The 17,239-nt window shown below is 44.9% G+C and overlaps 1 protein-coding gene across 2 annotated transcripts in view; it reads right to left on the reverse strand.

The window, feature by feature from the left end:
• The window catches only part of med30 (mediator complex subunit 30), a 31,855-nt gene that overhangs the window by 12,624 nt on the left and 1,992 nt on the right, over window positions 1–17,239 (reverse strand). For both annotated transcript variants that reach the window (XM_076106523.1, XM_076106524.1), the window contains exons 3-4: window positions 15,709–15,867; window positions 10,616–10,723 (exon numbers count right to left, since the gene is read on the reverse strand). In XM_076106523.1, coding sequence (XP_075962638.1) covers window positions 10,616–10,723; window positions 15,709–15,867 — 267 coding nt within the window. The remainder of the gene's footprint in view (window positions 1–10,615; window positions 10,724–15,708; window positions 15,868–17,239) is intronic.

Genomic DNA, 17,239 nt, shown 5'->3' on the forward strand with positions numbered 1-17,239 from the left:
ATGGGAGACAGAAAGGGAGAGGAAGTGGAGCACAGCAGGGGGGGGGGGGGGGGGCGACGTCTGTGGGAGTGGAAAGAGAGACAAACCGAGAGGAGAGAACCAGAGAGAAGGAAGGTGGCAGGGAATCAGAGAGCAAAGCAAGAGAGACGGAGAGAGAGAGCATCTGCCAACCAAGCTGCATCCCTCTCTCCCGGTCTTATTACAGTTAGGAGGCTGCGTTTGTTTATCACCGGGCCTCGGCAGACTCCCAGCCTGCTCTTCAGATAAAACTAACCACCAGTGCCACTGGAATTCATTATACAAGCCGAGCCGGCAGCTAAAGCTCGCACAGGTCTGGAGAGGAGAGGAGAGCAAAGCCAGACAGTGGACGGCTCCTCTATTTGAAATCACAAACATCCCCCTGCTTTTTAAATTTAAAAAGACACGGTAATTAAAAGGCGTATTAAAAAAAAAAAAAAAAGCAAGGCAGTGTGCGGTGAGGGAGGGAGAGCAGCAGCAGAGCGGGAGAGATGGTAACGGAAACAGGGGAGAGAAAGAGAGGAGCTGTGGAGAATTAATAACAGGCCAGATCTCTCCAAGGCCTCCTTAATGGGCTGTGACAGGAATTTATTCACACTTAGGCTGGTATTAAATCAAACGCGAGGCGAGTGGCAGTGGCAGGCTGCAGCAGAGGGGTGGGGCAGGTGCGGCTGAGACAAACGGTGGGGGTCTGCCATGTCGCACAGGTCCAGCATAACAACCTCCACCTACCAGGGTGGAGGGTCCCCACCAAGGCCCCCTCGGGATAGATAGAAGAATGGAGGGATGGAGCAGGGGGGGGGAAGGAACGTAAGAGGAGAACAAACGATGAGTGATGTGCCGATGACAAGACAGCCTGTCCCACGCCCCAGATAGAATGATTATCAAGTAGTCTGGAGAGCCGCTATGAATCATCCTTCCTCCACTCTGCAAAAACGCGCCGTCGCTCAGACAGACAGACAGCCAGTCAATCAGTCAGTGAGCACGGCGGGCAGAGAGGAGGCCGATTCCCGATTCGACTTGGACGGCACGCGCTGCAGACAGCTGGCTGCAAAACGGAAGCCGCTCAAAACGGAGCGCTCTCCCGTCCAAATTAGCGCTCTCTGAAGAATTCTGCTGGCGAATTTACTCGTCATATTTATTTTTTTGTTTCCCTCCATTAATTGGCGTGTGACCAGCAATGCTGGATAGTCATTAGGGCTGTAACTTGTGGTCACTCGGGTGCCTCGGAATCCGGTCTGTTTTATTGGAGCAGAAAGAGCGTGGATGACTGGGGACCCTGGATTGATATGCACAATCACATTCTACAGCACCAGAGGTCTGCGGCAAAGAGATTGAGCAATCGCAACCCATTAGGCACCAATGAATTATGGCTAATGCATCTTAAACATTTATGCAAACACGGTCGACTTTCACACATGCTCAAATAAACTTTACCTCTTCATACACGCACACAAACCGCAACGTTCCCACATATTACGTGCAGGAGAGTGAGCACCGGGACACGTGACATACACTATAGGAGCATTGCATAGAGGCAACATGGACAAAGTGGCGCATGCACACTGGGGGGGGATAGACACATTGAAACCACTGCGATTCAAATACATATTGTAACACACAGCATGCTTCCTAGTAAAGACACTTGTGGAGAGTGATAGTAGTGATAGTGGTGATGCGCCCCCCCCCCCCCCTGCAACACTGGGCAGATTGCATCACCATCCGTCAGCCAGACTCCGACAAACAGCAATTACCCCAATCGACAGATAACGAGAGCAAGGCTATCACTCACAGCCAGGACACCCCATAAAGCAGCCAGACATTACCATGGAGGAGTCATTTATCTGCCTCCCCCCCCCCCCCCCTTCCACCACCACTCCAGCCCCAAGCTGATCTTAACTCCTCCTACTACCTGTTCAACGCAATCAGCTCGAGGGGTGGGCTTCAGGCTTCAACCCGAAAAGAGGAAGGATTATGGATCCGGGGGTTCTGGGGGATGGAATGGGACTGGTTTGAGATGACAGCCTACCGCTACGGTCAGGGCCGCTACCTATAAGATGCAGTTCATTTTTAAAAAGGCAGCCAGATGGTGCTTCAGAGTAAACAACACTACAACTATAGGATAGGATGTCGACATTAACGTCGAACCCTGACATCATGATGTACGTGAAGCATGTGACCATAGAGTGCACTGAAGAGATGAAATCATCAGATTTGTGTGGAGTGATGAGAATATACTGTTCCTCAAGTTATGACATGAAACAAACACAAATGCCATATCTCCTTCATGTTCTCTACATCATTACAACTCTTTCCATGATGTTGTTGTGGGAATCTCTTCTTCTGCAGTTAATCTTTGGCACGTGACGGGAGAATTAGCGCCACCTGCTGTCTGTCTCAAAGTGCCAAACTCCTTCAATAAACAGTGGATGGAAACACAAATTAATTCACAAATTTCTTCTGCTGATTTTCTGGAAATTCCATTAAAATGTGTGCTGTATTTGGAAGGAAACCAGCTAATTAGAGCTCAAATGATTGGTTGTTTAGCCAATCAACTATTTTTTTGATAATTAATGAATTGTTTAAGTCAAAAAGTAATTCAAGATTTTTAAATGTGAATGTTGTTTTGGTTTTCTAAGGCTTCTGTGGTATACTGAGGGGCGAATACACAAGAGGAGTGGGCGGCTTTTGCAGCCTATAAACCTTTACAAATAAGACAAAAAAAATAAAAAAACGTGCAACTCTCAGAGCACATACAAAGGGTTAAATGCACCACTAACTGCGCTGCCTAGTAAATAGCGTCTTTATGCTCCTGTGCTATTTGCATGTATTTAAATAGAAGTAATGTGCATACATTTACTGCAGAAGTGGCCCCTTTATATGCAAATTAGCTAATAGCAACACGCAGTTACAGTGAAATTATTCGTGTCTTCAGACAGTTTGTGTTAACTGAGGCACAAGTCTGTCCCGCCCAGACATCCCAGTGATCCTAGTGGCAGTGTTTGTAGCCAGGCGAAGGAATCATCATGCTCCGCTAACACCCATTTATTTTGGGATGCTGTGACAGAATACAATGGCAGTGAGAACTAAAAGAATAAAATATTGAAAAATAAGATTATATAAATGAATGAACCATCTTTTTCTTCCCTCTGCAAAACAAAGGGCTGCAAAACTTTATGGACAAGCTAGCGCTTTGATATCATCATTAGCGCAATATCTTTTGTGAACTGGACCTTAAAATGGGGAAGATAGCGGTTTGCAAGTGATGCGATGAAATCACCCCTGAATCCCTCTGAGTTTAGACTGCCAGTTGAACAAAGCAAGCAATTTGAAGGAGTCCCCTTGGGCTCGGTGAAATTCTTCACTATTTTCTGACCATTTGCAGAAAGCAATTTGCAGATGAATCTATAATGAACATGATCCCTAGTTTAGGTCTAAAACTAGGAAGAGCCCAATTACTCTCCAGAAATCAATAGTGTGTTTCCACCACATGTTGGAGCCTCACTAGTTAATTCCACAGGTTCTAATGAGTGTCTTGATGGCATTTTCAAAGGTTATTGTTTTACCAAGGGGATAGCGACGCTAAAAGAGGCACAAGTTTGCTTTAATTGATGCATCACACGCAGGAGTGGTGGTGCCTGCCACTCGCTGCGCTAATCTCAACTTCACCAAGGCTCCACTCGACAGATTTGGCTTTTAATGGCGGCAAACATCAGGCTTCAATACGTCCCTCGGGTGTAGCAGAAGCAGGAGTCGGGGCACGGCTGTAGACGAGGATTAAGGACGGGATTGAACAGCGTTAAACATTTACGGCTGGGACAACGCTTACTTTCCATTATTCCCTCTTGTGTGAACTGAACACACACTTCAATGGCGCTCTCGTCACTCTCTTCTGTCTAATTGTTGCACGGGGCGGTGTCTGCTCCAAGGTTATTTCACTCAGAGCAGAGCATCCCGAAATCCCCCCTTCATGGATTTAATACCCCGCCATCCAATCACTCTGCCCATCACACCCTTCTCATAGAGATGCATTATATCACTGTTCATGTTTAGAGCAGTGAGGGAATTTAAATTTTGATGGAAGTCGTCTTTTCAAAAAAAGAAAAATCTACTTTCAGCTTGCAGGGCAATATGAGGCGAGCTATTCTAAACCAGTGTGACATATCAGCTGGAGAGTTTGAGGCACGCCCGGACTTATCTCCTCACTTATGCATCAATCTTCTCTCTCTTTCTCTCTCTCGGCATCCTGTTACAGCAGGCCTCCTATTTTCCCCGCCGCAGCTGAATTTCATCAGTCTTCCGTTATTCCTTTTGAAGACCCGATCTGAATGGGGACGGCTTAACTCCGACAATCCGCAGCTGTTTACACATCTATCAATCCATTCTTTCATCAATCTTTTTTTTTACCCCCCTCTTCTTTCCTGTGCATCCCTGACTCTCTGCTACCGCTATACACACTTCCATTCCTTTCCAACACACACACACACACACACACACACACACACACACACACACACACACACACACACACACACACACACACACACACACACACACACACACACACACACACACACACACACACACACACACACACACACACACACACACACACACACACACACACTTTTACTGCCCTGTTTGTTTCTCCCTTCGTTCTTTACCCTCCACTTCACACATCTACTCTGTGTGACAACACAGCTATTTGTCTGGTCATCCATCCGTCTTCAAACACCTTTCCCACCTGAACAGTCCATTTCTCTCTCTCCTTTTACTCAACAGACCCCCCCCCCCATCTCTCCTTTCCCCCCCTCTATCACAAATCTTTCATCTATCACTCCATCAACCTTTCCACGGTAACATTCTCTATGCCATTTAGCTCTCTTCCTACGCTTTTCTCCCTCTTTTATGCATCTCCCTTCCTCTTTCCTGCCGCCTCACCCTCCCTCCCAGTCGTCCCTCGCTCATGCAGAACTATCCTATCTGGCTGGAGTGACTGCAGCAGATGTAGCCAGGCCACAAACATCTGCTTCCCCCTGTACCGCCGCATCTCTATTCTGCTGATCAGACTAACCAATTTAACTCCCCGAAGCTTGCCGTCCTTATTGCGGCCTTAATGTGCAGCTGGGCAGCCTGCGCAAAAGAATCACAGCTAAATATGCTGCTGCAAACACATGAGGCATGCACTGGATGTCCCAGGGCCAGATTGAAAAGCTGTGTTTCAAATTAGTTCAAGTTTTAGCTGCTGGGTATGGTTGAGCGATATGAACAAACAAACCCTGCTGATAGAAAATCTTCCTCAATAGAAATGCTAGAAAGAGCTCCACTGACACGACTATAAACAAGGAAAGAAGACATCAGCGGTGGGCCGATGATTTGGCCCATCTGGCCACAAAGTAATTGAGACAGTCCCAGCAGGGTGTAGCTTACTTAAAGTCTGCAACAAAATAGATGATGTATACTGTTAACTAAGCCGAAAAAACCTCTGCCAATAAAAGACGAGGAAATACCACAAATTAGTAGGTAAGCATGTTACCTGAAGCGACACCATCCAGTAAAACATCCAGTCTCAAACACATCGCCCCCCCCCCCCCCCCCTCAAATGTTCAGCGAAGCAGGAGAAACAACCTCACAACAGACTGTCATGATGCACCAATAGGTAACAAATGAAGGAAATTCATTATTTGAATATTTTCTATTTGATTCAGACTGGCTTTTTTGTATCATAAATGTACTGAAGTAGATTCTACTTTATTCTCACCACTGGTAGCACTACGGAGCATGCATTTTATATGTGGGTCCCTGTTTTGTCTGTTCTTGTGCAGGTGACATTATGGACATTTTTGCCAACACCTTCAAATTATTCTACAGGTTTCAATTATTTGCATTGCAAATATGTTCGCGCAAAGGAAATGCATTCAACACGTTTGATAGTCCTCAAGGATACTCACAGTACTGAATGTGAATACATTGAGTGGGACACTTTTAAGGGAACAGTGAACCGAAATAACCCTTAAAAGATGCAATGTGTAATATCTGGCCAGAATATTAGTTTCAAAAAGTGACCCAACATATCAACCGAACAGTGTCTAAGAAGACTAAGAAGTAGAGCTGCCCTGAGGGCTTGTCGATCACATTGAAGGTACAGGGTTCGTGTGTGTTTCGATAGTTTGTTTATTGGATTAAATTCAAAGTGGCAGAGAAGAGAAACCGACCCTTATTTTCATTTATAGTGGCTCTGGGAGACGGACCCTCAGTTGGCAGTTATCTGTAGGAACTAGCATTCTGGGGATCTGACCTCGGGTGACTGCCCCGACACCCACCGGATCAGCAAACACTCCACTGGCCGCTAACTAAAGATTAATCTCCCAGCATCGCCGCTCGCTCTCCTCCCGGTGAAGTGGTCTCCTGGTGGCGGAGATGACGAAGCGAAAATCTGAGTTCTCTCGTTTCTGCCACTTTGCTTTTTATTCAATAAACAAACTATCAAGACATACACAGTCCCCGGCTAGTGCCACGGCTAACACATAGATGGCTGACGTGAACTTTAGGCCAACGACACACGAGGACATTATAAGATAGCAGTAAAAGATCACTGTAAATCTATTACTGAAATTTTACCTTTAATAAGTCCCCTTATTAAATCAAGACTAATCATAAAGATGTACTTTAAAAAAAACAGACAAGTTTAAGAAAGATTTTTATGCGAGACAACTGAAATAATATAATAATATTAAAACAAATGAAATCTAGTGCATACTGTGGACAGTATAACGAGTTGTTTTTCAGACAAACTGCATAATAAGGTCTGGCTGTGCAGAATGTGAGGAAAAGCTTCCCTCAGCGTATTACGGTAGGGCTGTCTGCTCAATCTCTACATCAATCTCTGTATATACTTGGATCATTTGGCGGAACTCAATTTGCATGCTAATGCTTTGCATAGGGGGAAGGTCATATCATAAACAAGGTTATTTATCACATCCAGACACAGGTCTCTAACAGGACAAAATTAAACTCACTTCCGAGTCCAGTATTTATTCTGTCACTGAAACTCTGAAAAGAGTTTTTGTTTTGTTTAGTTTTTTGCAGGAATGCCAAAACAAAATTATGTTCTTCAGTCCAGTATTGCATTCAAAGAGTTGGAATAAGAACTTGGGTGTTTATCTACCACACTATCTGCAGTCTTTAACCGTACTCTTTGCAGGTATGGAGTCTGTTTTTTTTGTGAGTGCAGTTGAGCGCAAGGTTCGCAGCAATCCTTCACTGTAGTGTTAACATTTAAAAGCAGCCAGGGGAGCTGTGCTGAGCTCTTAAAACTAACCAATTCTCATCTCTGCTGCCGACACTCCTGACCTTGGACCATTATCATTGCGGCACACTCAGACGGTTTGGCATGCACAATCTGTACAGAGAGCCAGCACAATGCACATACAAAGAAAGGAAACAGAGAAGGGCTTCAGCCAGCACCAGCACACAATGAAAGCATGTGTGAAAGCGACGGCAAACACAATCTTTCTCTCTCTGAAGAAAGAACAAAAAGCTCCTTCTCACTCTCTCGAACTCGGTATACGCACACATATACAAACAAAACAAATCCGTGACAGACGCCGCAAACTAAAAAGGCCTCCTAAATAATGCACGATGCCTTTTACATGGACCTTTGCAACGCTCCACTGTCCATAACTGCTGTACTCAAGTGAGCTACGGGAACTGATGGGAGGTATTGTGTCTGACTTCTGGCTGATTACCTCACCTGCAGGATCCAGGTTTCATCGACCCAAGGATGACATTAGCACACGGCTCTTTAATGTCATCTCGATGGGTCCGTTTCACAGGGGGAGATTAAACGTAATCGCAAATAATCCATCACGGCAAATGCCAAAACATCAAGGGGTTTGTCAGTAATAAGAGAAGCTGTGTCGCGTCCCAGCGGCCAGTTCAGCGGGGCTTTGCAGCACTGTGACAAAAAAACACATTCAGTTTTGCTAATTTGTTTAACATGTAAATCGGCATGTACTTTAAATCCCGTCTTGATTGAGTGATCACGTGAATGGGATTATCGCTCCTCACTTGCAGAAATGTTTAGAACCGTTTCATTGTAATCTCCATGATATCACACCACATTTTCATAGTGTTTACGATGTAATTTTCTGTTGCAGCCACTCACTGCATTTCTTTTCAGTAATTACCCATCAATACTGCAGTTTTCACGTTAGCGGCGGGGTACGCCATTACAAACGCTGGATTGAAATTGCCTTCAAGGGATTCGCGAGACATGATACATGTGTATACAAAGCGTCACTGTTTGTGATTGTTTGTCATTGTGTCTCCTCATTTTACTACTAACACAAAGCTACAGCTTCACATTAAAAACCCATCTAACCGCAGGGTGGCTTTTATTGTGACAGGAAATGCAATGTATTCCTTCCCAAGGTTAGCTTTGACATCAGCTGTTTGTCAAAAATGGGTGAACAAAACAAGACATCAAATATTTTGACAGCAGGAGTGAAACAAATTAACCAGGATTTATAACTTTAAAAATGAAATATCAAACTAAAATATTTGTAACGTCTTGCAGTATGAGGTAAGTAGACAGTAGCTTCATTGTTCTATTGTTGGATTATGTTTCATTACATGTGACAGAACGCCTTCGTCATCACTGTGCTCAAATTCCCCTTAGTTAGTCTGTAGCATGTACCCATAAACCACGACTCAGGATCCAGTAAACTTTGAGACGTTGACGATCAACATGGCACGTCAGTTTGAAGTAAAGCTCTCTGCACTTCAGAGCGTCATGAAACAGCCTCTCTCCATCAGAGCTGGGCAAAGACATGTCTGACAGTGAACACATTTGAAAGAGCTCTTAGGTGTGTTTGATGTCCACCACTTGAAATCCCTCCAGAAGTGAACACCTCACTCACAAGACACCCCACCCGATATTTGCATTAGATTTATATAGCCTACTATAAAGGTAACATATTTGCTCACTTTCACTCGTGTTTGAATCTTTTTATGCATATCAGGCAACACAAAAGCATCTCATTACTATAATTTCATGATTTGTGATCACTGGTCAGAGGTGTAAATCAGATATGTTACAACCATTAAAGCTATAACTTAACTTCACAGAGCCACTCCCCGTTTAACTTCTTATTTTTACCATGAAAAGGCTGTTACAACACACGTTGGCGTCACACCAATCTGTCGTTCTCGCACCTCATCTTTCCCTAACTCGTGAACGAGACACAAAGGTACTTGTGTTCCCTCACGCGGGGCAGCAGCTCAGGCCCAACCTGACGGACCACAGTTTCTATGGTAAAGTACTACGGCCTGAGATTTTGAAATGGTGACTCTCATTCCAACCACTTCACACTCTGCTGCAGAATTCAGTGCTGGAGATCGAGCTCCAATGAGACCTACAGTACTGCATCCTCAGCAAAAAGCAGAAATACAATCCTGAGGTTGCCAAACCATAGATACACCCATGCATACATGCATACTCCAATCCTCAGCTCCACCTAGAGATTGCGTCCATGACAAGAAACAGAATTACTCACAAGTCGGACTTATTATCAAGGTTACAGACGAAGTACTTTCTATTACAGGTAGCCTACCAGGTGGATTGAAGCAGAATCTCAGCACTCTATCGTTCATGACTACCTGCCACAAGACACCTTGAGGGACACTGTCTCAAAAATGTAAAGTTGACAGTTAAAGCGCCACCATCTCGCCAAATTGCACCACATTCGACACCCACCGAGTGTGACGCAGATCGGACGAACGGTTCTCGAGATATGTGAAGAACACCGAGGCAGAGATTCCTAGCTTTATGTTTAGATGGCCAGCCTCTTGTAAGCCAGTCCATAGGGTCTCTGCCTGATCTCCATGTGATATTGAATAAAAACATCCAGGGCCTTCAGCATCCACCTCATCCTCCCCCCTGGTGCCATGCAACTCTCTGACTTTAAATGACTTCTGTTGGACAGAAGGGCAGGTGTCCTTGGAGTACATATAAAGCCACTCTCACACCAGCACACGTTTGTACATCCAAACACCTTCAATGTCCTGGGGATACTGCTGTAGCGTTTCCCACCAGCACATTGCCCCCTTCATACACACAAACTCTATCAGCAGACAATAAAGTTCATCAAGGGTAGTCTCTTAATTTTGTTTTGTACAAACCGCACCGTCACAACCTGGATGCTTGTTATCCAATTAATGAGAAGTGGGCTATTACTGTAAGGCTTCAGGTTAAGGACGGTGTGTAAAATGACTAATCCGTAATTAATTTCTATCTAATTATTACATCTTTAAGATGATATGAGACGCTGTGTTTTCCCCTCTCCAGCTCAAGTAGATGTGATTTGAAATGTCTGAAGGCTCGTGGATCTGAGAGGTTAGCTGAAACTTTACTAATCTGAAATAACATCACGCTAAGCTGTGATCAAATCTCACGCTATCACTTTGTAAAACCCTTTTTTTCCTCCCCCACTTTTCTTTCATCAGCCCTTCCTTCTCATTTCATTGCTGCCGGCTGGGAATCAAACCCGTCCCCCCTTTTAACAGTGTTGTGCTGTTGAGATGTGGAACACGGTACCTTGTTGACCTCCAGGATTTCTCTCCTCTCCTCGGTGGCAGGGCGGCTCTGGCCAGCTGAGCGATCCTCATGTTTAGAGCTGTCATCATCCACGAAGGGTATCAGTTGCTGGAAGGTGCAGCAAAACAAAAACCTGGCAATATTATTCACTGTAAAGCAAGCAAAACTCACTCTAAATGCACTCTTCTCTTGTTCCTCTCTGCTCTCATTCTCTCCATGATCCAAATACATTAAAAGCACAGTGCTGCATATTCACATCGTTCCTAATATGCCCTGAAGAGTGCAGTCATAGGTCAGACTTCTGTGCATATGGGCAAGCTCAACCTATGAGTGCTATCCCACACTAAAAGATATCCCTGTGCTGTCTGATAGTCTTGTTTCCCTTTGAAGTGGTGAAAATGGGGATTCTGTGTTAAGCCCTCGAACACAGGCTGAGCCTCACCCGTCTCTCTCCAACGTATAGAGAGACGGTACGGAGAGCGAGTGGGAGATTAACTCCCTTTTAAACGCTCTGTATGCTTGACCTTGTCTGCTTGACACAACAGCGAGGCTGATGTGCGAGAGAGCCCTCCGACGGGGTCACCTCCCCGCTGCTTTGCATCACACTGCCCCCCGGTGGTCGACCTCGGGGAGGAGGCGTGCGGGAGGCCTGCTGCAGTCGCACGTCAAGCAGTGTGTCTTGAGAACGCACCGTTCCTCGCACGACGTGCGTGATTGATGATATGCTCGCTGATCGCCGCGGAGCTCCTGAACGGACACACATTGTAAATGTAGACAAATGTCTGCGCTGTTGTGCAGAGTTTCAAGGAAATACATAGCATCACTTATGTTGACGTAAAGTCAATTTTATAGTTTAACACTCCACAAAGAAATCCACAAAGCATTCTCAGGCATAGGACACCACTTTGAATGGGTTTTGACTGAAGGTGCAAAATTATCTGCAGTGGTGTTTTACACTCTCTACCACTTCCTTTCCAAAACAGAAACCAGTCACACCAGACAAGCTCACAAAGTCAGATTAGGGGGGAGACTCTACGAACAACTAGAAGCCATAAAGTTGGAAAACACACTTTTCTCCAATAACGACTTTGCACGATGCAAATCTATATCACGCAAAGTTCTTTAGCACATTCGGCTTCCCTACATCGTTTGACCCGAGGTTGTGCAGCTGGAGGAGTGGAGGCGCTGCGCACAATAAACAATGATTGGAATAAGCTGCTTCTTCTGGAAGCAATGACTGAATGGTGTCTTAGTGCGGCGGGAGCTGGCCAACGTCGAGGATAACATTAAAGTAGTGCGAAAAGAGGAGAGGACTGTAAGACGATGAACAAAGTGTCAGATAGGCAGAGGGGGAAAAGGGTTGAAGGAGAGCAGGAAGACGAGTGGGAAGAGACCAAGAAACAGGTGAAAAGAGAAAATACAAACGCATAAAAAGAGAGAGAGAATACGAGGCACAGAAAAAGGCAGAGGAAGGGGGGGGGGGGGGGGGGAGTGACAGTAAGATGTAAAAATCTGGACAACTTTATGCACTCCTGTCAGTTTCCAGACGGAGCTTCACGCCAAACTGCAAACTCTGACTGTTGGAGGGAGACGAGACAGCAAGGACATGTGCAGGATATTATATCAGACAAACTGTGTCTTTGGCTCGAGGAAACTTTAAGTAAGAAAAGAGGAAAGTTTCTTTCATTAGATCATTTCAAACTGAAGCCAATAACATTGAATTTTTAAAAAGGTAGCAGGCTGATTTTGGCAGCTTCTGAGGGGAAAATGAAATATGCTGAGTAGGGTGGGAAACATGGACGAAGAGTGTATTTGTGTGTGTGTGTGTGTGTGTATTTGTGTGTGTGTGTGCCTGTGTGTGAGTCATAACGCCTGCCTCTTCCACAGAAAGATGGATGTGGTTTCCTGCCTGACAGAGAGGAATGGGCTAATGAAGTTCTCCAGGTTGCCTCGCCGGGACAAAAAGAAAAGGGTAGAAAATGCAAACCGAAAACATATCAACAAACCAAGGGGGAGGACGTGTAAGGGGAGAGGGAAATGAAATGGCATGGCTGGACAGTGCAGGAAATGACAAGGGGGAGGAAGACTTGCACCACAGAGAAAAGAGAACAGAAGAGACAGCTGCAGAGAAAAAGAGGGAAACAAAGCCAACGGGAACAAATACACTTGAAAAAAAGAGAGGGAGGAAGAAGGAAATGGGGGGGGGGGGGGCAATATTGAGCAGGTATTAGAGAGAGAAAGCAGACAAAGGTGGAAAAAGAAGGATATGAAGAAGTGAGAAGAAATACAGAAAAGGAGAGAGCCTGAGAAAAAACGAGGGAGGAAAAAGCAGCAGCGGGGAAGCACAGAACGACAGCTGGAACGAAAAAGGGGAAAGCGCTGACGTGTGGTTTTGGTCCAGCTGTTCATTAAACGGGTCTGTTGCTAATTAGGCTGCAATGAGGTCACACTACCCGAGTCATTGATTCCACTTCCTGTTTCAGGCAGCCAATAGTGAGCGCCTGTCAGGCAGGCACCTGAATTCTGCGGGATGATGAATGACATGCGTGCCGGGGCCAAAATCAACAAACCCTCAGCCCCAGACAAACATGGCGAGCTGAGCTATTGGCCGGTCAGCAACGGGCTGGGTCTCAGCCCCACGGGGAAATAAACAAACATTTGAATATGGTGGAAATAAGAAGGGGGGGGGGGGGGGGGGAATAGCTAGATGGCGCGATGACTCAATGAGGGTTTACACCATTACAGCACAAAAGAAAACACTAAAGTTTGAACCCTTTCACAGGCTTTGATTTAGGGGCGGAACTGCAGACGAGATGAAGAGTCGTTCCGAACAGCCAGCGGCTGGATCGTTAAAAAATGCTTCTGAGCAACTGTATTATTCAATTCGCAGAAAACGTACGTGGTGGCAGCCATCGCAAATTAGTTCCAATTTGAGACCGGTCCCCTCCCACATCCTCCTTTATCCTCAGTAGGAGTCTGGTGAGAGAGAGATTAGCTCCGAGGCAATCTGTAGAAATTGGGAAGGGACTGCCGCAGTCATAAATCCAATCAAACAGTGGTGGATAGCCTAGCTGTAGCCCTGCATGGAGCCGCGAACAGTGCATGCCCACTGTGTGTGTGTGTGTGTGTGTGTGTGTGTGAGAGTGAGTGTGAGAGCACGTGGCTTTGTGACACGCTACAGTGCACCACGTGCACATTAACGTTGTCTATATTCATTGGGTGTGTGTCACAATTGTGCACATGCACACGTGTATTTCTGTGCGGGCAAGCCGGGGTGGAATGTGGCCGAGCTCAAGTGCCGTTTGTGGACGGTAAAGAGACTCTAGAGACTCGCCTAAAGCGACCAATGGATCTGCTGCGAGCGGAGAAAAGACAGGTCTGGAGGGAGTAGGTGAGATAAGCGGGGGTGGGGTGGTAGCAACTACTTCCTGTAAACTAACAGCTTTCTAATTTAGCAGGCAGATTGTGTGAAGAGCTGGGCTATATGAGGAAGTGGCGTATACAGCATGTGTTGACATTTGCATCTGGAAGAGTTAATCACGTCTAATTAGAAATGTGGTTCCACCACCACACCACAGTCATTAGAGCCACATCATGCGAGGTGATTGCAGAGGTAATGTGTACAGTGCATGTATTAAAAGCAAAACTTGATTTGAGGTCGGGTGAGATAGGATAACATCCTCAGTGACAGGTGAGAATGTAATGATCAATAGATTAATATAAAACCTGAGAACACGTCCAAGCATACCTCGCTACCTCCATACAACGATGTTCTCTGCCTGTGAGGCTGAACCTTGTTTACTGTCAGATTTACGGTTTATTTATTGATTGATTCACTGTCCGTTTTTGTTATTTCGTTTCTATTGTTCTGCTTAAGTGTCATTGCTGTAGGTCATTGCTGTAAAAGAGCACTGTGTCCTCGGACAACCTGTCCTGTTCAAATAAAGATTAAATAAATAAAATGCAGTCACGTCAAAAAGCCATTCACTACTGCATAACATATTTTAAGGTGTGTAATAAGAGTGGGTGAAGTGATGATGTAATAAAAGGTAAATAAATAATAAAAAAGTGGTAAATATCATTGTAAAATCATCCTTCCTTTTTGGGTAGTAACCTAAATAAGATAAGACTTTATTCTGTTGCATGCATTTAAAAGGCACATTTCTACTACAGGTATGTTAAAAAGTTGTACATCTTTAGTTGCTACAACCTCTCTCGTAAGCACTAATTACCGAGTTTATTAGGACAATGATATTTTTTTTTTTTTACAGTACAATGGTTGTGCAGAACGTGCACTTGCTGGGTCCGCATTTGCTCTTATTTTGAAATGTCTCTTAGGTTTACGAGTTGTCCGGACCTCTCGTCGTTGTCATATATACGTATTTGGTCTGCCGTTTGAAAACCCGATGTGAAATACACTTCATAATGATGTTGACATTATCCTGTTCGACTGTGATTCAAATATAACTCTACATGTATTCACATAGCCCACCAATCTCACCTTTCGTTTAAATTGGCTATTGATGCTATTGTATCACACCACAACATCAATACGAACATCTTTAACTGCAACGCGCCTGAAATCATTAGATCCTCTCCCGTTGTAGTCATCGATCGCCTTGCTGTGCCATTTCTCCTTTATCTCAGTGACAGTATGACTATCAGCTGTATGATTAACAGCGCTCCTTATCCCCCCATTCCTGGGCTTCAGCAGGTCCCTAAATCATTAACAATGATAGACTTGCCTTTATGGATCTCCAAAAGCAGGACTTCAATATAGGACATGTGGGGCAGGATGCGTAGCCTAATATGTTATTATTATTATTATTATCCTGTTTTCCAACTCAGCTACGCTGCCCTGACTACTACATCCGTCTGTGTGACACATCCAGTGTGTGCTACAGCAGAGACATGGCCCACGGACTGTCTGTTGTACTTATGGACTACGAGTTATGACTATAAGTACAGGTGAGCAGGATTCTTTGACTCGTTAAGACTTCGTAATGTGCAAAAACGTATTCAAACCGCACACTTGCTCTCTAATCACAGAAATAAAAGAAGATCAAAATCTCGTCGGTGTCACCGCGTCTCACCTCCGGAGGCACGGTGTCCATCCCGGCGCAGTTTTCGTTGCATTTGTCGTAGACGAGGCGCAGCTTGCGGAACAGCACAGAGAGCATCCGTAGGTGCTCCTGTAGTTTCCCCAGCCTGTCCCCGTGGGTGTTGGGGTTGTAAGTGACTCCATTGGGCAGCTGAGAAGCAACACAGAAGGACATGTTGGCATTAAGCAAAGTACAAGCGCACAATTTTTGCAAGTGCTACTAAAAAGAAGCATCCGTTGATTGCGAAAGGCACCGCAAACCCTCTGTTGCTCCCTCACTAATAAGAGTTCAATAGCAGCCTTCTACTAATGCACAGCACTTTGAAAGATAACAAAGCGATAGTTTCCCTTCTACTTACGATGGAGAGAAATTGAGCTGTAGAGAAACCTTAAAACAAATGTTTTTTTACGTTTGTATTCATGCAACAGTAACTGGTCTTCATAAAATCCCAGTTTAAATCACAAAACAAAGAAGACTCCGCTGCTTCAAAAGGTTAACTGCTTCAGCTGCTGCACTTTGAATGCTTTCACTCACTCTCGTACTGAGGCAGCATCACTGGCTTTTAACTTCAATGGCTGTTAAAGAGTAACAAGACATGTTTTTACTGAGAGCATCGACAAACCTCTGGGGCAGCATTGTCTGATTATCAACATCCTACATAACATGAAACGGGCCTTCAGGGCAGGCAAAGTGAAGAGAGACAGGCACACAAAGAAAACAGAGAAACAGGGCGGGGAGACAGACAGAGATGGATAAATGCACGTAAGATAAATAAAGAGTTTTTATGAGTATAAGGAAAGCCTGTGATCTAAAACAACAACAAGTCACATCAATGCTGTTTGTGCATTCTGTGGCTGAGGCGTGCTCGTGATTTTAACAAGCTGCAGGAGGAGCGTCTCAGAGGAGCAGCCAGACATCCACGATACACTCGTGCCGACCTCGTCTTCAGGTCCCCATCAGAGCTGAGCGACATGTGAACTGCAGAGCGAACCGATACCCTCGATCAAATCCTCGAGGGATTCACCGGCTCAACCCTTAATGTGATTAGACAACTTTCCGCCCTCACTTGATTGCAATGTACCGAGTAAAAAAAAAAAAAAAAAGAGACATATTTGAGGCAGGACGTTGATAACATTTCAAACAACATTCTATGTGCGACGAAGTCCCCCAAACAAAATGTTTAGTTAGAATTAAAAGTTGGTCTGTGGCCTTGATCATCTCTCTTTATCTGAAATAGCTCCGTCTACACTATGACAACAAAGACAGAAAGTAGTGCCGCTTCTACAAAGACAAATCACTGGAAACATGAGCGCAAAACCCTTGTTAAGCTAGTGTTGGATTTCCTATCATGAACACATTGATAACACTTGTTATTCACTGATGGGAAATATGCACCATTAAGCCAAAAGCTTTGATAATAACAATCTAGCTGCACTACGTAGCTGCTTAGTATATACGTGAGAGATTGTTGTGCTGTTCAACTCTGTGACGCTCAGCCTCTCCTCACAAATGCAAACACTGC

The sequence above is a fragment of the Anarhichas minor genome, unplaced genomic scaffold (assembly GCF_050575085.1).
Source record: "Anarhichas minor isolate MPS153535 unplaced genomic scaffold, ASM5057508v1 ptg000033l, whole genome shotgun sequence".
Taxonomy (NCBI): Eukaryota; Metazoa; Chordata; class Actinopteri; order Perciformes; family Anarhichadidae; genus Anarhichas; species Anarhichas minor.